This window comes from Trachemys scripta, chromosome 3 (assembly GCF_013100865.1).
Source record: "Trachemys scripta elegans isolate TJP31775 chromosome 3, CAS_Tse_1.0, whole genome shotgun sequence".
NCBI lineage: Eukaryota > Metazoa > Chordata > Testudines > Emydidae > Trachemys > Trachemys scripta.
In genome coordinates, this window is record NC_048300.1 from 69,598,311 (window position 1) to 69,620,352 (window position 22,042).

Consider the following 22,042-nt stretch of genomic DNA (forward strand, 5'->3'; position numbering starts at 1 on the left):
GGCGGGTAGAAATCGACCTCTCGGGGATCGATTTATCGCGTCCCGTTGGGACGCGACAATCGATCCCCGAATCGGCGCTCTAACTCCACCAGCGGAGGTGGTAGTAAGCGCCGCCGACAAAAAGCGGCAGAAGTCGATTTTGCCGCCGTCCTCACAACGGGGTAAGTCGGCTGCGATACGTCGAATTCAGCTACGCTATTTATGTAGCTGAATTTGCGTATCTTAAATCGACTCCCCGCTGTAGTGTAGATGTACCCTAAGGATCAGGTTCTATGCCCCTTACTCAAATGAGTCTCCCCATTGAAGTCAATGGAACTGAGCACATAGGAGCTGCAAGGTCAAACCCTCGGTAAGTATTTAAAGAAGGAAAATCTGTTTCGATAGTTCAGTTCTGATACTTACTAGAAAATCAGATTTATTCAGACATATGCAGTAAATTAAAACTAAAAAGTGATGTTTTTCTTTATCAGTACAAAAATTATATCAGGCCTGGATAACTTGCATCCCAAAGTTTTAAAAAGAGCTCTACAGAAGCTCTCTGAACCATTAGTTAGGTTTTCAGTAACTCTTGGAACATTTAGGAAGTTCCAGAAGACTGGAAGAAAACTAACACTGTGCCAATATTTAACAAGAATAAATAGAGCAACCCAGATAATTATTGGTCTGTCAGCCTGACATTGATCCCAGGCAGAATAAGGGAGAAGCTCAGAGGTGGGCAAACTATGGCCCGCGGGCCCCTCCTGCCCAGCCCCTGAGCCCCCTCCCACACAGCCTCAGCTCACTGTGCTGCCGGCGCAATGCTCTGGGCGGCAGGGCTGAGAGCTCTTGCCGGGCAGCACAGCTGCAGAGCCAGGGCCTGACCCGGTGCTCTGTGCTGCGCGGTGGCATGGCAGGCTCCAGCCAGATGGCAGGGCTGCCTGTCCTGGTGCTCTGGGTGGCGTGGCTGTAGTGCCGCCAGCCACTGGTGCTCCTGGCAGCACGGTAAGGGGGGAGGGGAGTTGGATAAAGGGCAGGGGAGTTCAGGGTGGTGGTCAAGGGCGGAGATGTGGATAGGGGTCAGGACGGTCAGAGGGCAGGGAACAGGGGGGTTGAATGGGGGCAGGGGTCCCGTGGGGGCAGTCAGGAAGGAGGGGGGGTTGGATAGGGTGGTGGGGGGCAGTCAGGGGCAGGGGGCAGTCAGATGACAGGGAGGGGTGGATGGGACAGGAAACGGGGGGGTTGGATGGGGCAGGAGTCCTGGGTGGACTGTCAGGGGGCAAGAAGCAGGGGAGGTCGGATGGGGGCAGGGGCTGGGCCACGCCTGGCTGTTTGGAGAGGCACAGCCTCCCCTAACCAGCCCTCCATACAATTTCGGAAACCCGATGTGGCCCTCAGGCCAAAAAGTTTGCCTGTTCCTGGAGTAGCTGATATGGGACTTGCTTAATAAATAATTACAGAAGGATAATATAATTCATGCCAATCAATATATTTTTATGGAAAAATGGATCCTGACAAACTAACAATTTTTTTTGAAGAAGTTACAAATTTGGTTGATAAAAGTAAGTGTGTTGATGTAATATACTTAGACTTCTGTAAGCATTTGACTTGGTACTGCACAACATTTTGATAAAGAAACATGCTGACTTATTTCTTCCCTAGACATTAAAATGGGGTCATTCTGGCAAAAAGTCTGGAAACCCTGGCTATAGATTATTAATTGCATTCTTAGTTTTTATCCTTTTGCATAAGGATTGGGGAAGGAGGAAGGAAGCCAGGGGCGGCTCTATGTATTTTGCTGCCCCAAGCACGGCAGTCAGGCGGCTTTCGGTGGCATGCCTGCGGGAGGTCCACCGGTCCCACACCTTCGGCGTACCCGCCGCTGAATTGCCACGGAAACTGTGGGACCGGTGGACCTCCCGCAGGCATGCCGCCGAAGGCAACCTGAGTGCCGCCCTTATGGTGACCGGCAGGCCGCCCCCCGCAGCTTGCTGCCCCGGGCACGCGCTTGGTGTGCTGGTGCCTAGAGCCGCCCCTGAAGGAAGCCAAGGGTTATTAGTAGAGAGGCTTGAGTCACAAAGCTGGGATCCAGCTGCACACATCCCCTAAGTACAGGACTACTCCAGTCTGGGGTTTTGGTTGAGACACTGGGTTTTGGGAGGGATGGAAGAAGCAAGACACAGATATCCTGTATCCACTGCAGGTTCATGAGAAATGAATATGCCAAAGGGAGGGGCAGCCAAGGTCAGAAAGACAAGAGGATTCCTTACCTGTACCTAAAGGTTTGCATTAAGAAAACGGGCAAAAATTCAGGCTGATCTTTTAAAAACTTTTCTTAAAGTGGCTTGCCCAGCCTGGTAGTCTGAGGTCTTTTTACCCTTTTTGAATATACCATTTTATCACTTTTTAGTTTGCATTCATAGACAACCTTGTTGAAAGACCACATTTAAGATATCAGCATATAGTTCTGTGGTCATGTATTTTCGCTGCCCTACTAATAATTCTGTGTTTCTTCCACCTACTTCCCCCCACACGATGCTGTATTTTCTATTCCTATCCAGTTTCACTACTTTAAAAAGTATCTGGCCTTCTGCCACCTTATCATTTATATTCAAAACTGTTAGTTTTGACTGGAGTTGTTTCGTGCTTGCTGCAGTCAATATCCTCCCCCTTTCATACTGACTACCTTCACCATTATTAAGTGATGGAAGTTGTAACCAGCCCATCCATTTTTTATCCTTGTGGTGTAACACTGAAATAATGCACTTATACCTACCTGTACACTGAGTTATGAAGGAAGACTACTAGTGTATGGTTTATTGGATTGATTCTGATATGTAACAGGGCAGCACCTCATTTCCATTGGAAGAAGAGTCACTACCCACTCTTCGGTTTGCTTTCATTATGTTTTGCTATTCTGCCAAGGTGGCTAAACAAACTAATGAGGTTTAGTCTGATTTCCCATTCAGATCAGTTCTAGTCATTTCAACTAAGAGGCAATTTTGGTGTAAAAAGCCCTCAGCACTAGTGAGCCACGTGCAGTGACACTAAAACAGTATTATGCCTTAAGTGAAAGGGCAGTGTGGTGATAATGCTTAGGGTCTTGAATCACTACATTTTCTATGTCACACACTCTTAGCTAGAGCATTTCAGTACTGAATCAGAGTGCTTCTGCTTTTAACCACTGCCACAGCAAACCATGTCCAGAGCACCAGCGCCCTCTACCTAACATAGGCAACACTTGGACCTTACCCTTATGGCAGCTCACAGACCCCACTTAGAAGCAGTAACAGTGCTTTTTTTCAGTGAGGACTTGAACTATCTTAGGATCTGTCTATACAACAAAGAAGTTTTTAATTCACATTAGAACAGCCAAGACACAAACAACTCAGCTTCTAACTCACATTAGCAACTCAAGTTCAACCTCCGTCTCCTTTAGAGGGGGTAGCTACACTTTAGCTAGAAGCAAGCCTCCCAGCCCAGGTAGAGAGACTTGCCTTAGCTTGTCTAAAAATAGCAGTGTGTAGCCAATACGGCTGCAGCAGAAGCACAGGATTGCTACTTGAACTTAGACCCAGGGAGCTAGGTGGGCTCGAAAACCCAAGCCACAACATTCACATTGCTACTTTTAGCACACTAGGTGGAGCCAAGCTACCACATGTCCATCTACTTGGGCTGGAAAGCTTATTTCCAGCTGCACTTGTAGACATACCCATATGCTTTACCCAGAGCTTCTAGCTTTTGTCAAAAGCCAAGTTGCCATGTCTTCATTGATATTTTAATCCAGGTTAGCTAGCAAAAGTTAAGTTTCATTCCCTTTCCTCCCCTCCATCTAGTGTAGGCTATATCCTTAGGTGCTTGTCTTGGAGTCTGTGGTACACCTAGGACTCAGCTGGGTATCATGATATCTCTGAGCCAAACCAAAAGATTAATTGCACAACTTGTTAGAGCATCTATTATAACAAACTCATGACCACACACAGGTCACAGCAGTGGTCAGTCAAACCTCACAGGTGCTAGAGAAATTTCTAGACATTTTCTCCAAAGCCACAGCCCTCTAAGGAATCGGTTCAAGAAGAATCACCATTAGCAGCAGTGTTTAGTAAGACTAGGGCAGTGCAGGTGGGGGGGAATCATAGAATATCAGGGTTGGAAGGGACCTCAGGAGGTCATCTAGTCCAACCCCTTGCTCAAAGCAGGACCAATCCCCAACTAAATCATCCCAGCCAGGGCTTCGTCAAGCCTGACCTTAAAAACCTCTAAGGAAGGAGATTCCACCACCTCCCTAAGTAACCCATTCCGGTGCTTCACCACCCTCCTAGTGAAAAAGTTTTTCCTAATATCTAACCTAAACCTCCCACACTGCAACTTGAGACCATTACGCCTTGTTCTGTCATCTGGTACCACTGAAAACAGTCTAGACACATCCTCTTTGGAGCCCCCTTTCAGGTAGTTGAAGGCTGCTATCAAATCCCGCCCCCACCTCCATTCTTCTCTTCTGCAGACTAAACAAGGGAAGGGGAAAATTGATTCTTCAGTTTATAGATAATTCTAAAATTAAAAAAAATGCTGTCAAACAAAATAGTTATTGAGCTTTATGATTTCTTTAAAAAAATAGAAGAACGTTTGAAACATGCCATTTAAACAAAAAAAACCAGCGTTTTGTTAAAAAAAATAAAATAGTTGGAACTGGCCATTTTGAATTTTGAAGTTTTGTAAGTTTTCAAAAAAATTAAATAAAAACATCAGTAAATGTTTGGGCATCACCAAATCTTCATTTATCCACAGAAAGTTTCATGTGAAAAATCTTTCCCATTTCTAGTGCTAGTGACTTGCCTTTAAATAAAGACTCAGCCACATAAGTCTTTCTGACTCCATCCAGTAGAGGTCAGTTGGACACATGCTGATCATGTTACATAGTAGAGGTTGACATTATGGTTTAAGGCTTAAGCTTTATTTGGTAGTTTTTCAAACAGCCTTCTCAGAAGCATCTTATGTCCCTCTGCTCAAGAATCCTGCTCCATTGTTTCTCTTGTACCCTTGCAACAGACCTACCATGAAAGCTCTGGAAATTTGATCCCAACATGCACTGCTCAACCCCATCAAAGCAGTAGACAAGGGCTAGTGGTTTTATAGTTTTAGTGGTTTGGTTTTTGAACATAAGTATATCTGTGTGCTGTTTGTCAAAGCATGGTGTTTGATTAAGATACTGACTGGGATTCAGGAGATCTGGGATCAGTTAACTCTGCCACAGCCTCCATGTAATATTGTGCAAATCACACCAGAATTGTGCCAATTTCCCCCTCTGTTAAGGGGGGATGCTACTTTCTCCTACCCTGTGGGTTATCTCTTTAGATTGCAGGCTCTCCAAGGTAGGGATTGTCTACTATGGTGTTTGTAAAGTGCCTAGCACAATGTGGCCCCAATCTCATTTGTGGCCCTCAGACACCATTGTAATACAGACAGTAATAAGCATGCAGTGGTTTGGGAAACAGGATTCTCACTCTGAAGTTTTGTATAAGGTGACTTGGAGCATTCCCTGAGTAGCATGAATATGAAAGAAACATCATGAACTGAGAAACGGCTATGAATTGGAACCATTCATTAGTAACTTAGACTCAGCAGCCAAGTATCCCTTTATTTGCTTACTGAGGATTAAAAGAACGTACGGCTTCTAGTTGAAGAGAGCTACAGCATTCAGGAGTCAAGGTGAGTGGTTCAAATACAGAAGAGCAGCAGTTTGAATGTGCAGAACACACGTGCTGGAGCCAGGCTGCATTGCTGCAGAAAAAGCACAAACCTGCTGTCAATTCTTGCTAATGAGTGCCCCTTACTTGGTAGGCAGGCAAGGCCAAAAGGGCTTTCCTAGCCATTTTGGCTCCTTAGCAACTTGCATCTCATTCCCTCAGCCTCTGTCACCATCCAGACACCAGCAACCCTGTAGGACAAGCCAAGTTCTTTTAACCTCTCCTAGAAGTATAATACACAGCTCCCTCCAGATCAGACAGCCAGCTTGTTTCAGTCTTTCACGGACACCCACTCTTTTCCAGAGCTTAAAGCCTCTTCTATCTCAAGCCTCTGTGAGTACCATGAGTTTCTGTTAGTTTGCCTTCTCATGCTCAGAAGCATTCCTGTCTAGAGAACCTTTATACTCCAAGACATGTCCCGTTATACCAGCAGCTGGAGCATTTCCTGTTCCCCACGCCCCTGTCCTCCATTAACTTCTTCCCTGCCAGACTGTATTCAAGCATGTGACTGGAGAACCGTAAGCCTGTGATCATTTCATTACTTACGTGCACAGTGGAGATGTCTGAGTTCATTTACGCAACAACCAACGTAGGACTTTTAAAAGAGGCCGTAAATGTGTCAGTGAGCTGGAGCAGATAAGAGCTCAAAATTCAAGACACTGCTATAACCCCCAAATTGTAGTAGCTTTAAAGCTTATCTAAGAGATCTATGTACTTATATGGCCCACATCACTGTGGTCTCTGAGCATTGCCCAAGTACTTAAAAATAGAAACAGTAAATCTGCCTTTCATCTTTTTCAATCTACAGGAGAAACAGCATTCTGAGTTCATAATTTGTGTGTTCAAGAAAGAAGAACTTACAGAAGGAAAGCTAAGTAAAAGGAAGGAGTATTGCATTTGATTCTGAAAGCAGTTAAGTCTATGCTCATTGTCTATCGCAGGAGTTTGTTCCGTAATATAGGGCCAGCTTCAGTGAAAGCTCTTCTATGCTACTACACAAATGTCTCCTGCTGGTCAACAATTTAACTGTTCTGCTGAAACCCAGCAGTCATGGGCATGGAGAGGAAGGAAACTAGGACCAACACCGGGAAGGGCATTGAATACCTGGAGGGAGCCTGTCATGAGGTTCACTACTCATCCTTGTACATCCTTGTCACTTATCCAGGTATTAGCTCATGACCAGTCTGACACCCCTTCTTTCAGTGTCTCAGCCCATAGTCTCAGTCTCTCAGGAGTCAGGTTATACCCTCTTCATCACTCAGGGTACTCCTTCTTCCTGATTTGGTCCTCCAGCCAGGTCACTATAGTCCTCCCTTTCTAGGGTAAGAAAGTCCTACTGGAAAAACTGTCTTAGACAGTCTTCTGCTCCACTATCCAGCCTGTACCACCTCCCCCATGACTAGCAGGGGAACTCAGTCCCATCCTCTACTCCAGGTTCCAGACCAGGGACCCTGCAACTGGTGGCTAAGGTCTGCACTATCCCAAACCTTGATACTTTTTTCCTAGGCTATTTCCTACTTCATCTCGATCATAATCCTTCTCTGTCTATCTCTGAGTACACCTTTTCCTCTAGGTACACTTTTCCTTCAGGACCAGGGCTTCTATTTGCCCTTAGCATCCATCTCTAAGCCCAGAAATCAACTACAGGCCTCCTGTTCTAAGCCCTCTTAGGGCTCTTATATCATACCTCTTGGTTTTATAGTAGCTTAGCTTGCCCCTTGTTGAACTGGTCTCCATCATCAATTAAAAACTTATCAGCCCTGATTCTCCTCCAGGTGCAGCCTGTCACAGGGTTAATTGGCCCTTTTTCTCTACTCAGGTCTTTCGTATTGGGTTCTGGGAGGTCTTATTGGAAAACCCGGGAGGTGGGCGGGCACAAACCCCTCCCCCAGCCTTTGGGGAGGATCCACAAGGCCCAAGAACTCAAGTAGTTACAGGGGACAATGGAAAAAAATAACAAGGACAGGTGTGAGGGTCAAAGGGCCAAAAATAAGGAACTGGAACAGGACATCGAGCAGAGAACCCCAGACAGCGCCCACTGCTCCTCAAAGGTGTCAAGGGAGCCAGTGGATGCTGCCCAGAGCAACTCTGCCTGGATGCGTGAATGGAGGGAGGATCGGAAATAGGTCCCATAGTCACAGGAAACCCCCTCAGCCAACCTCCTCTCCCTGGTCTTATAGATGGCCACTTTGGCCAGCACTAGGAGGAGGTTGACAAGGAAGTTCCGTGACTTTGTGGGGCTACGGATAGAGTGTGCGTAGATAAGAAGGTGAGGGGAAAAGTGCACCCAAAAACATAAAAGGATGTCTAGGAGGAGCCAGAATAGGGGCTGCAACCTGGCGCACTCCAGGTATACTTGCGCCAGGGTCTTCCTCACACCGCAAAGGGACAGGCGTCGGGGATGGAGGTGAACCGCACCAAGTACACACCCATGTTCATGGCTCCATGGAGGAGCCACCAACTGATATCCCCAGTGGGCCGTGGAACCACAGTGGAATATAGGCTGGCCCACGGGGGTTCCTCATCCTCAACAGGTGGCAATAGGTCCTGCCACTTAGCATCGGGGTGGGAAACGAGGGTGAGGAAATGGAGAGTATGGAGCACAAGCGTGTATAGATGCACCTTGGCACAGTTCAAAAACGAACCAACTGCAGGTCATGCAGCCGGCTCAGGGTGTGTGGGTGGGGCAGCAGGGGGGCGGGGGAGACTCACGGGGCAGGGGCCCTGTGAAGATATCCCGAAGGCCTGGGGTGTAGGGTGAGCACCCTCCCACAAGACCTGCTCAAGGTAAACCCGAGCAGTAGGCAGTAAGGCTGCCCTTACCTCCTGAAGTATGTGCCGGGGAGTACGAAGGGTGGAGAGCCCCATGCGCTGAGCGGGTGTCAGGGGATCCACCCAGTCTCCCAGGTCGTAGTCCAGGAGGCCTCCGATTCTGGTGACTTCTGCCTGCGATGTGTTGAGCAGGATGACATGACATCTTTAAAAGGGTTAGCTGAGGTACTATGTGCCAGTTCCTGCTCTCTGTTATTTGGGTGCAACTCCCATAAAAACTGGACAAGATACAAGGTTCCATAAGAGTAAGGCTTAAAGCCAGGGCATGGGAAGGCAGGACTGAACATCCCAAAGAGCAAAAAATTAATCCTGAGCTCACACCTTACACAAATATGTGGGATTTATTACAGATAAAGTCTGTACTTCTTAATCTGAAGCCTAAGCTTAATGAAACTGGCTTGAGAGCCCTTGTGTCTGATAGCTAAATACCTCAGACACTAGCTTCTGTGCAGGATGACAGAACAGTTGATTATTAAGGAGTAGATACAATTTTTGGCTAAAGTAGGATCTATTGACCTAATTGGCAAAATAGTGGCTCCCACAGGGCAGATGCAGGGGTGTGCCCACATGCAGGAGTTTCCAGGATCATGGGCTTAGGCCCTGATCCTGTTTGGACCAGGGTCTTTGTTTATAAGCTTGGGGCAAGGATCTTGTCTTCTCTGTTCCCTTTGGTAATAAATACTGGCTATCAGATCAGGAAGCTGGTGCTGTGACAAAAGCCCTAGCTGAGGAATTCATTTGCAGGTTTGGAGCCCCTCGAAGTCTGGACCAGCAGTACTGCCAATCCAAAGCATGCAGATATGATGAGTCAGGCACCTACAAATCACAAGATTGGCTTGAAATCATGAGATTTTTTTTTTTTTTGGTAACTAATTTGCCCTTGCCACCTTCTTTCCGAGCCTTTAGGTTGCACTTGGGGCACATTTTCAAAGCATTTCTCTGTAACAATGAGGGCTAGAAACTGTCTTTTATTTTTAAATGAACTCCAAGATTCTCCCATATTCACACAACTCCAGGAACTGGAAGTTTAATCATAAGAGCAAATATTGCAAGCCTAGTAATAAAACTGTGAGAACTGACAAAACTGAAGCAAGGCAGTAACTTTGATTCTACCCTATACAAATAGCCACGTAGGGCTTAGTAATTAATAAACCTTGAACAATGCTATGTTTCCCCCAATCTGATAGGCTGAATAGAATACTAACTACCATGTCATCAATGCTTATGTAACACAATCAGAGTAGCTGGGATAAGTTACAGCCATTCATTAGTATGGCTTACAGAAAGAGCAATCAGTCTTCTATTGACTTTACTTTTTACCAAGTCATGTTTGGTTGAGAAACTCTCTTGACAGCTGTAGTAGTTACAGGGATACAAGCAATGCAAGTGGTTGAGGGTGTGTCTGACTATAATCAGCAGGTAGACAGATCTGAAATCCATTTCGAAGCTATTAAAAAAAAACCGAAAAAACAAAAAAACCCAAAACCAGAATACCATGTTAGTGCTTCTGGGAGACAAAAGCTAGATTCTGGTATAAAAGTCACCTTCCAGAATTATTCAGAAAGTGAGCCAGTGTGAGTACACGATAGTGTGAAAAAGAGGGGCCCTTTTTCAAAATGAAGGAAATAATTTTAAGGGACACTTGTAAGAAGTTAACTGACAAGTTGGAGACAGAACCAGCTGCAAAGGGAAAGCAGATGGGCCATAGAGTACTATAAGTTAAAGATTCTCTTATGGGTACCTGGATTCCCTTTACAGAGCATTATGTGTCAGGCAAAAAAAGTAAACCATATCTTTCAGTTTGGATGACTTTTAATTTAAATTAATGAAGTTGTCAGTAGAGCTGGGAAGAAACCCCACATTTTCTGGCTTGCAGGCCTGTGCTTTTACCATAAGACCATCTCTGCAGAGGAATGCAGAGATAAAAGATAAGAGATACAGAAATATGGTGCTTAATTTTTTTCCACTGAATGAAACACTTTACCAACCTAAATGTTTAGTTACAACCTAACAGCCAAATGCAACCTTCAGTCTTTTGGGCAAAATGCTCTTTGCCACTAAGGGGAAATCAGCATTCTGTCCTTGATTTTGTAGCCCCAATCCTCTTTAATTAAAACCATAATTCACGATCCCCCCTCTCCTGTTCTAAGCTCATCAGTACCCTAAAATGGTCACTGTATCAGAAGCGAACAGCCCTTATGAGACCTATTTTTCTCTTGCTATGTTAAGTCATCCCTGTGCCTGATTGAAAATGTGGGAGCTGGGTTAAGCAATGAAATATGGCAGGTGCACATACCTCAGTAGGTTACTAAAACAATGCACTGTGGTTAATCTTATTTAATTCAAAATGGGTGAAATCACCCATGCAGACAGCTAGCACAAGGCCTGTGCACCGCCTATGTCTTACTTAAATCCTCACATAGGACCTTTGGCCCAGCTCCTCAAAGGTATTTAGGCTCCTAACTTTCACTGATTTCAATTTCCACTTAAATTAATGTCAGTTAGGAGCCTAAATACCTCTGATGCTCTGGGCCTTTATGCCTAGACCTCTGCAAATGACTGATTAACCCCTCATTTCTCCCAATGAGACTAAGCAAGTTGGCCCAGCACTTTGTTCACACGGCAGTTTGCTACAGGTATAGCATATTGTAATAACACCAGCATGATGCATCCAGCAAAGCCCCAGCCCTATCCCATCTTCTTCTGGCAAGGGCTTGGGGGCTTGGGGGAGCATCGTGCATAGCCCCCCCCCAGGAGGAAGTGCCTGCAGTTGCTCTCTTGTAAGCCCCTCTGGGTAATATGTTTTTAATGGGTCTAGGAAGGAGACGTAGGCAGTTGTCCTCAAATGGAGCAGAGTCTGGAACGACGTAGAGACCCTTGAAGAACAGTGGGATCCAAAGACCTTCTGACACACAAAGAGTAAAACAAATAATATGGGAGATACAATGTGTCAGGATGTCCTTTCACAACGTGTACACTGTCCTATGCAGGTACAGAACACAGGCAGAAGTCCTCTGCACTCTCTCTGTCCAACAGGCAGACCCCACCATTCCCTGGTAAACTAGCTGCAGCCAGGTTGAATCCGCCCCTGCTGTGTGGGAGAAATGGGGGTGGGGTAAGGGAGTAACATGATGTCACAACCAGGCCTTTATAAGGGGCTCAGCTTAACAACTTCTCACAGTTTGAATTCAGCTGTAGTAGAGGACTAGGAGCTGCTTGTTATTGTTAAGCTCTAATAAGGAAGTATTCTAGTAAAGAAGATGCAAACTCTGCATAGCAGCCAATCTGTTAGACCTTTTAAACTGAGAAAGAGTTTTGGTAAGTCAGCTGGGTATTGTACACAGCTAAGCTATATTGGAGGTTGAGGAATGCATGTGTATAATATTTGTTTTTTCTTTTGCACAGCAACTAGACTGGAAGAAGTAGCAGGAATTCGGGCAAAGTTCCCAACAAAAATCCCGGTAAATATATCTGTTCCATTTGCTCTATCAGTATTTTAGCCTTGCTTAAATAAGTTTAAAGCTCAGCCATTGAAGTCTTTGATGGTTTTTAAAGGAAAAAAAACACACACTTTCAATTGCTTTTCAAAGTGATCTCTTATTACTCTCTTAAAAACAGGTAATTGTTGAACGGTATCAGAAAGAAAAATATCTTCCTCTACTGGACAAAACAAAATTTCTTGTTCCTCAGGAGCTGACCATGACACAGTTTATAACCATCATTAGGTATGTAGCAAACCCTGGCATAGCAATTAGCACTCTATAAATGTGGCTGTGTGCTCTTACGCTGTGGCTTGCAAGTTCTGGAATCTAGATGTTAATTTGAATCATGTTCTCTAGTACCCAATCAAGGGGGGGCTCAGTTTTACTGAGTGCTGTGGGTGGGAAGCACAGAGATCTTCTAGTCAGTGGCCTTCTTTTTGCCTGCATGACACTAACCGAGGTAAAACCTCCATGTTCTCTCTTTTAAGATAAGCTTTCTTTCCAAATCTGTTCAGAGCTTCTTGTGAAATCAGTGACTGCATAGAAGCACAAAGTTTGTCCATGAGCCTAAATAAATAGGGTTTCTGTCTGATTCATGTCCTGCTTGCCTCTGTGAGGAGAACTTAAATAAAAAGGGAGTTGACTGGTAACCAGGACTCTGAGATTTTTAGTCCCAGCACTGCTACTGATTTGCTATGAACCTGAGTAAACCGACAGAAGTGTCTCAAGTGTGGGCTGTGTGAAGCAAACTGCCTCTAAATGGCTCTGAGGTCATTGGCTGAAAAGCTCTATAGGGAAGTCCTCTACCCCTGTAATTCTTAAATATATTCTAGTCTAGAGTATGTCTGTCTTTAAAAGAACACTGCCTTAAAAAGCCTATGATCTCTATATAATACAATAGCTTCCATCAAGTACAAAGGCTATGTGTGGGTGGATGGGCACACAGGCCTAACTCTTGGGAGTTGAGCCCCTCTGAGAAGGACTAATCTCTCTTAAAAGACTGAGTGAAGCTTTGAATATGTCTGTAAATAAAGGTTTAAAGCCATACTCAATCTTGCATCATATGTAGAACAGTGCTGAAGAGACTTCTGCTCTCTGCTTAGTATTTAGTAACTGCAATTGAGTAAACAAAGCCCTGACTTCAGAGCTTTTTCTGCTTCAAATATTTGACTTTAGAGACTTGCATAAAAGAGCCACAGACTGAAAAATATGGATTTGACAATAAGACTGGATTTAAATCTACCTACATGATTGATTTAACATCAGTAGGCATATTGACTTACAAAGCACTCTGGCTCATCTCTGGAGTATAAGGTGATAAATGTTTGTTTTATCACAACTGCAATATTTGTCAATGTGGTTAATACACACTGCAAAAAAACTCCTCAAAAGTGGCTTGTATTTAGAAAATAATCCTTTTTCCCCCCCCCTCCTTTTTCCTAAATCTAGAAGCAGAATGGCTCTAACTGCTACACAAGCTTTCTACCTGCTGGTGAACAACAAGAGTCTGGCCAGTATGTCTCTGACATTGGCTGAAGTGTACAGGGACTACAAAGATGAAGATGGCTTTGTATATATGACATATGCTTCCCAGGAGATGTTTGGATGTCTCTTGCCCACTGCCCAAGGGAAACTTATGGAATGCCTTCTAAAAACATAAGGGCATGTCTGACTGCTGCTATTAGGCAGCTGATCATGCCAGTGACTTGAAGATCAGAGATGCTCTTTCTAGTATGGGATCTTAAACACTGTACTGAGGGCTAATGGCCCAGATGTTGGCAGGACCAACTAATGCAGCAGTGGTGGTGCTCTATTCCTAGATAAGTAACTTGGAGATATATATTTTATATTTGAAAAGACACTAGTGGGTTTTTTGAACTGCACCTTTAGGTGTGTTTTTTTTTGTTTTTGTTTTTTTTTGTAATGTCAATGTTTAAGTTATGTAACTGCTTTTTAAGGGAACTCTAAAGCCTGAGCCTAATAGATACAAATAAAGATACTTTTTAAGACTAGGTTGAATGTCAGTATTAATCTGGGGGAAGTATCTAGAAGTCTCCTAGAAAAGTGTTGTGGAGTACACGTGGAGCATAGGAGCAGCAGAAGTTTTAAAGAGTGACTTGAAATAATGGATTGTGTGCACATGTTCTTTAAAGATGGTGGAGTAACTTATTTCATGGTACACATCACTAACCTAGATTGTACAGCACCACATAGAGCATATTGAGTATACAGCTCAGTTGTCTATTTATGGAAATGTTCCTGTTGAACTATATGGCCCAGCTACTGTATGATCTAATGAAACAGGCTCAGCCTAATAAACAGTTGACTAGACTAGCATCTATCTAAAATACTAATTACATGTCCAAAATAGGATATTAAGCAGGAAGTGCCTCTTTCAGGAGTCTCTATGCAGCACTTTCTACAGTTGTAACAGTATTTCTAGCTTGAGATTAAGCTACTCTGCTTTTTGAACTCTGGTCTAGGCTGAATAGGCAGTTTGCTTTGTATCTTGCAACAGCTAGGTGAGGCCTTTTAAAGGGGAGAACAGTGTCACTCACCTCTCCCTTTCCTCCAGGCCACATCACACGCTGTAAGGAGAGTAGAACTCTTAAGGGTGCACTCTGAATTAGTCAAATAACAGTCTGCTGAATACAAGAGTGGTGTCTTGGAATTGGGTAGGGTAGGAAAGCCCATGTCTTTTCTTAAAAACTAGTAACAAGGCACAATTTTCAAAGATGGTGCTTTGAAATCCATTTGACTAAAGGGATATGAGTATGAATTTAGTAAACTTTTTTTAAAGTCTGAAGCCCCTTCACCCCCATCGTGGGAGGGGGGATATGGTGTAACTGGTGCCAAGGTAACTACATCCCCTTCTCAGTTTAGAAGAGCAACAGTTCCTATGCTACCCCAAACCTATTGTAATGTCCCCTTAATCTGTAGAAACCTCAATGCTTTTTGGACACCTAGTGTAGTGCACTGCAACCACTTTGCTGTGGAACAGGCACAGGCTTGCTTTGAGAGGGTAGGAACAAGAGGACTGCAGCAGGAAAGGGGGAAGTGTTTGATTTCCTCTAAATAAACAACATTTGCAGGGGGGTCCTTATGCACTGACGTACCTGTGCACTCCAGGGGCAGTGCTGGATGCAGGTTCAAGTCCTTTATAATTAATACTGCGGCAGTGGCCTGCTAATTGAGTGCTATCTTACTAAAAGTGATGTTATAGCTCACAAAACATAGGAAGCTTCAAAGAAATCATTGCTCCACCTGCCTTGCTGAAAAGAGCAATATCCACCAGAGTATGTATTACCTACACCCAGTATATTGCTGGATCCCAGAGTCTTACATGGACTGTTCACACTTATGCTCATAAAGGCACAGTGGAAACAGTTTCTAATTGAGCTCAAGCAGCCCTTTGTTACAGGCCCTCAGGGAGCTAGGAAGGCACCTGTTTGGCAGGCACAACACAGAGCACTCCTGAGCAGCTGCAAGGCTCTCTTGGCTGGGTAGGGACAAAAGGAAAGTTTACAGTATCCAAAACTATTGTGCCTTCTAGCTTGTTTAAAAAGAGCTTGGCTTACCTGTTTTTTGTCTCCCAGTGTTGTGTGTGATTAGTCCATAAAAAGGGAAATGGCTCCAAGCTGGCAGAAGTCACCAACAACTCCTCTGAACCCTAAAAATCCCATGAACTAATACAATGTCACTGGGTAGTAACAAACCTGCCCCTCCTGGGATAGGTTAAAGCAAATCGGAATAAAAAATCATAACTGCCTTCAGCGGCAGAGGTTTCAAGATCTGCTGCAGTAAGAAAGCCAGAGTGAGGTTTGTTACACAGCTCAGTTGCAGTTAGCCGGGCAATGATGTGGCCTTGGCTTGAATATAAGTTGTGCATTCTCCTGAACTGCTGGGAGTTGGTGTCATTTAATCCAACTAGAAACAGGGCAAATTGAGACAGTAGTCTGCTGTGCTGGCTCCAGAACCAACCTGTGCAACCGAAATAACCACAGGGCTCCTTCCAACAGAGCTGCTGCTCAAAGAGTCAATGTTTAGCTAAGATATTACACACTTAGGTGCACCGATATTGCAATGAAGGGCACCATTGCTAGACTGTATAGGAGGTAAATTCCACCACACTTTTCTATTTAATGAAGAGGGCAAAGACTGGGATATCTCATGTATAGCTGTAAATCTGCCCTTGTTTCTGAGTGGGGTTATGAACTTGAGTTCTTTGTTGGTCTCAGAGTGCGCACACGGGGCTTGAGCTTAGGAACAGACAATATGGATGCTAAGACTGACTCTGCCACAAATTAAGGGTGCACTCCTGCAAGATGCTGAGCATTTTGGCCCCAACCCACCAAAGCGCTTAAGCATGGAACCATTCATGTGATGTACTTTGCTGGATTGGGGCAAAAATGTCCAGCTCCTCTGGGACTGGGTGCTGGGCAAGGAGTGCTGAATCAGGCCCCTGCCACGCCAGCCCCACTTAAGGGGAATGGATTGGGGCTGGCTGAATAGACCTGTGCCAGCCTGGCAACTAGCAACAGCCTAATTAGCCCGGAGCTATAAAGGAAGGGAGGAGGGAGATGAGAAAGGCTGAGGCCAGAGGCCGGCAGTTCTGGTCTGCTGTTTGTGAAGCCTGGCTGTAAAATCCTGTATATAGATAGTAAGGTGGTGGTGGGAAATAGATATAAATAAAGTGCAGTGATGACTGCATCAACCTGAGGTGTCCCTGACTGGGTTGTGAGGGAATCAGGGGCAGAAGCAAGAGGGGCTCAGCTGCACCTTGCTACAGCCTCTTACAGCATAAAACTACATGATCTGGTGCAAGCTCTGTGCCTCAACTTCCCTATCCATAAAATAGGGATCATACTTACCTGTCAGTTTGCAAGCACTTTGAGATTCTCTGAGGAAAGTGCTAAAGAAGGGCTGCAAGTGACTGCCCAGAAGTCTTTTAAAGACCCCAGGAAAAGGGGTTACGTCAATAACTTCACCACTGGTGTTCTTACACAGGAAAGCACCGAACTGCAAAAGGGCAACTGTACACTTAAACCGTTCATATTCATGAATAGTGCCATTCATAACAGACAGGAGTGTGGAAGCTCCGTACTTTGTTAACTCTTCTGGAATAATGAGCAGGATTGAGGGGTAGTATCTGAATCTAGCTGATGTCCCAAAGAGGCTATATGCTGCCTTGTATCATCATTTGCACCACTGCAAAGTAGGTATCAAATGCTCCCATGGTAGCATTCTACACTGACTGACAGGAATAAATGACTACACTAAGTACAAGGCATCAGGGAATCAGACCTTGATTTATTTTTCTTTCAACAGGTGAGGCCCTGCCTTGCCATTTCAGTATACGAGTAACTCCTACTGAAATGGTAGGAAGACTGGGGCCCTGCCACTAGGCAAACAAGATAATAAAATCTTCCATGTGCATCCTTTAAGGAAAAGTAAGACCTTTATGCAGTCAACAATATTGCCTTCAGAAATATGCAAGCTGTAGGCTGAGTGTATGTTGACTGCTTAGTAGGACAACCTGGGAGGGAGAGTTGTTTGTCAGCTTTTCTAGGGGGTGTGGCTTCCCTACCCCAGCCTGGTATCTCTCTTACTTATACTCACAATTTGGGAGGTGGAAGAATTCTTTGAATTGATAGAGGCACCTTCTCTTTTGCCTGCTTGCACTTATTAATGGTGCTGACAGGCAGGGACATCTCATGTCATGACAGACACTAGGAAGAACCCCTTCCCTGATAAGATCACTGCACATACAGTGAGCTTGGTACTTCCACAGGCATCATGTCATTTCCTTAAGTCAACCAAGGCTGGGGTGGCTGTTGAAGGAGGAAGTGGGGGTACACCTGCAGTTCTCCCATAGTTTGGTTATTCATACCCCAAGCACAGTCATACTACTTTCAGGCAGAAGGACAAGGACTTAATCTAAAGTAAGGAAACAACAACTCAAGACAGAACAAAAGTCACATCTCAAAAAGTGAGTCTCTCTGTTGCAACACGCATAAGCTTGGAAGGGTTAGATTATAGCGCTAAGTGTCAGTTCTACCCCCCCACACACACAAAGTGATGGGGAAATATTTCCATTAATAATAACTGAAATTTACAGAGGGACAAAGAAAGAAAACTGCTGCTTGATAACTTATTAGAGTGTGATTTATTTTGTATATTTTGACATGTGATGTTGGCAATTTGTGTTTTAATAGTTATAAAGCTTTAACTTTTTGAATCGCAACATCTGTCATTAAATAATTATTGTCTGACACTCCCTAGTGTCTGGGACACCATAATTTCCTATAACTGTGAAAATTTAAATTGATAAAAAATTAAATAGATAAAATGCTTAAAAATAAATATCAATATTATCCATCAAAATTATTTAAAATAAAATAAAATTCTGCCAAGCCTAAACATACAGCAGCAACTCTGAGAACAAGATCACATTTGCTCTTGTTGACAAGGAGACGCCAGGAAAATTGACAAATCACACTGCTGCATCAACCACTCTCTCTTTCCCTCACACTCATTTCCCCGATCAGAAGAGACACAAAGGGCTGTTTCTTCTTTGATATTTCTCCTCTTACCTCCTCCCACTCTAAATCCATCTCACAGTAGATGGGAGGAGGACAGGGTGACTAGACAGGAAAACCAAAGAAACTCAGCGTGTTGCTCTTTTCTCCTCTCTTTTTACCCCACACAACCCTGTTCAGTGTACCTGTTATTTTCCCTTATCTCCCATCCAGATGTGGTTGTGGTTGTTTTTTTTTTAACCTGTGCTCAAGCCTAAGTTTCAAGTCCTACCTTATGCTGGTATCCTCAGACCTTCTCTTCCTGCCTTTTTTACATGTCTCTTTTTTCCTTTCCCCTCCACTTCTCAGGTCTCCTCTCACCTTCCCCTTGTTAATCTTCCACCTCCCTGCCCATTGTCTGAACACAGGATTAAAGGGCTACTTATCACTGACTTCTGTCCAGGTGCTGCTGCTGCTGCTATGTTCCTCCTGCAGTTTGTGCCTCTCAGCTATAGCTGGGAGCAGACAGGACTTCCTTTCCTGTACTAATCAGCAGCTAGGCTGCTGGCACATTGGGTCACACATCAGGTGTGAGACAGCCACTAGTGGAGCTGCTAGGGGAAACGCACACAACTGCACTTTGGGAATGGAGGGGGCAGATGCCTATGGGGTGAACAGGTGTCCCAGCAAGGTGTTAATGAAACCAGGCCAGACATTTAGGACATGTGGAGGAAGATGGTTGGCAGCAAGGTCTTTTAGAGAGGAATGGGGAGAGTGCAGTGAGACTAGCACAGGGCTGTTACATTCAGCCACAGTTGCACGTTACAGCTGTCCCCCAAATTGGGACAGGACGGCTCCCTCAGCTACAGGTTTCACAATTACAGCTGGTCCCACATGCATGATTTCAACAGAAACAAAAACAAACAAACAAATTGCTTTTGTCTCCATTTTCTACTGAACATTTTGATTTTTCAGGAGCAATCTGAATACTGACAAATGTATGATTTTTGTCCAATATAGCTGGGTTTGGGGGGCATTCCATTTTTTAGTGAAAAAAATCCAATGTTTGGCAGAAAACAGACACTTTTTGTGAAAAATTTTGTTTAAGTTGAAAACCCAATTTCCCGTAAAAAAATACAGTCTTGACAGAAAATTTATGACCAGCCCTATGCATAATCCCAAAATGCAGCTCTGGCAGGAAGCTGTCTTAGGGTACGTCTACACTGCAGCTGCGGGTGTAACTTCCGGCTTGGGTAGATGTAGATGTGCTAGCTTTGAATTAACTGGCATGCTAAAAATAGCACTGAAGCTGTGGCAGCATGGGCACATTGCCCAAGTACCAGCCCCCTTGGAATGCCCTTGGAGCAGCTAGTCCAAGCTGCCACGGTTACACTGCTATTTTTAACACACTAGCTTATTCAAAGCCACCACGTGTATGTCTACACAAGCTGGAAATTACACCTCCAGCTCCAGTGTAGATGTACCCCAAGGAAATTGCTTAAGCCTAAAATCAGCATTAAAAGGCTCGGGAAGAAGTAAGCAACTATCCTTCAAAGTAAGGAGTCTTTGCTATTTTGCAGCATAGAGGCAGTATCGAGATCCTCTCCACCCCAGCTTAATAAACGCAGGGAAAGAAAAGCAGTTGGGACTGAAAGGAGCCTGTAGGGAGTTAACTATTTTGATAATTGTAATATCTATACTAGAATAGTGGCCAGAGGCTCCACTCAAGATGAGAACTCCATGGCAAACACACACAAAGACAAGGGGCAAGATTTGCAAAAGTCCCTAGTGATTTGGGGTGTCTCCATTCTGGGTGCCCAACTGGAGACTACTTAAAGGGGGCTGATGGTCAGAAGGTAGGTGGGCTGCACATTCTGAAAATCAGGCATCTTCTTTAAGATGTCCAAAGTTGAGCAGCCAAAATCATGTCATTTCTGAGCATCTTGGCCTTGGTCCTTGCTCTGAAGAGTTTCTCTTCTATTTTTGATAATGGCTACTTGAAAAGAAGAGAATGTAATACAATGTCAGAAATGTATTTGAAATGTAAAAGTGGTTGGAAAGCTGTTCCTTCTTTGTTTACCTGCTACCAGCAGAATTCAGCTTTTTTTGTCTGCCTTGCAACAGCTGACATCATGCAACCACCTCAAAACAGTACTGGTAATGATGCTTCATGTGAATTGTCCTTTAGGACTGCAAGGCACAGCTGATAACCTGAACTTAGGGTTTGGCATGGAAGCACCAGAGGGAGCTTGCCAAACTATTTGGATTTTAAAATTGCTTGTAAAAGTTGTGTGGGTGAAATAAATTGAATGAATGAATGGAAATATTAAAACTCTCTTTAAAGCTTTGCAGGTAACCAGGTTTTGAAAAATTTTTTTAACTGATTCCAGACAATTATGGCTTCAAATCCATTGACAATAAGACGAGAGAAAGCAGAAATGTTAACACAGTAGGTAGCAGGTTGTTCTCCTGTTTCCTACCTCCTACTCAAATAAGTATTTTCATTTTTTTTTTAGGTTTCTATGATTGATTGTAATCTCTTTGGAACGCCACATAAAAACCAGAGAATGAACAAAACAAGAGCTAATCCTCACTGTTGAAGCACATTGCTTTATCTCCTGATAAAGAAGCATAGGAATTAATAGGGATGAAACCAATAGAGTTTAACAGAAGTGCAACAGGTTTTTAAAGGAATTTTAAAGGATCCCATTCTCTTTCCTTAGTTTTTGAACCATTCTATAGAATTCGATACCAGGGATACAATTAAATCCTACAGGCTGATTCAAACACCTATTGACCTGTGATCAGTTTCTATTAAATTCTATATGGCTTTTCTTAAAGGTTGTTAGAACCTGCTCTTCTTCCCAAGCCTTTGTAGGTTGCTTAATAAGAGCACAAGTTCCTTAGAGCAAGTGCCATATCCTCCTCTGCATCTATAAAGTGCCAAGCAACCTGTTGGGTTCTATATTAACAATAATCTCATCTTAATTTAGAAGGAGAACTGATCGTTTCAATTAGCACTAGCTGCTCAAGCATCCCCTCTTTATAGTCACAACTTTACCGCTTTGCTCCCTTTTAGCCTCTTTTGTTTGCCAGCTGGTACCCTTATGCAAGTGGCAATGGCTCCTTCTGTCTCATGAAAGGTAACTTATATATGTTACACAACTGGTTAGCAGCAGTGCAGTGTGGCCTCTGAAGCCGTTGGGAATTGGCCAATCCAGGGTGCAGAAAATCAGCACAGTCTCTCTCCTCTTTTCTCCCCTAGTTCTGCCCCCAAGGAGGGAGCATTTCCTTTCACAAGCACATGGAATTTCCAGATCAGTGGGGAAGGGCAGAGGGAAGGGCTGTTGGAACATTCAACACTTACATAATGTCCAGTGGGGTCTTTATGAGGTTGCTTGTGATTTGTTGCAGGATGGGCTTGGCTGGTGGTGTTTATCTTCACTAATACTCTGAAGATCAAGAGCATGATCCTACTTCTATTTCG

The 22,042-nt window shown here is 44.1% G+C and overlaps 1 protein-coding gene across 1 annotated transcript; it reads left to right on the forward strand.

The window, feature by feature from the left end:
* The first annotated feature begins 11,721 nt into the window (after positions 1-11,721).
* On the forward strand, positions 11,722-13,945 carry MAP1LC3C (microtubule associated protein 1 light chain 3 gamma). Its single transcript, XM_034766963.1, has 4 exons — positions 11,722-11,873; positions 11,961-12,016; positions 12,174-12,280; positions 13,487-13,945. Exons 1-4 carry the CDS (start codon positions 11,816-11,818, stop codon positions 13,695-13,697), a joined length of 432 nt encoding a protein of 143 aa, XP_034622854.1. The 5' UTR covers positions 11,722-11,815; the 3' UTR covers positions 13,698-13,945.
* The last annotated feature ends 8,097 nt before the right edge of the window (positions 13,946-22,042 follow it).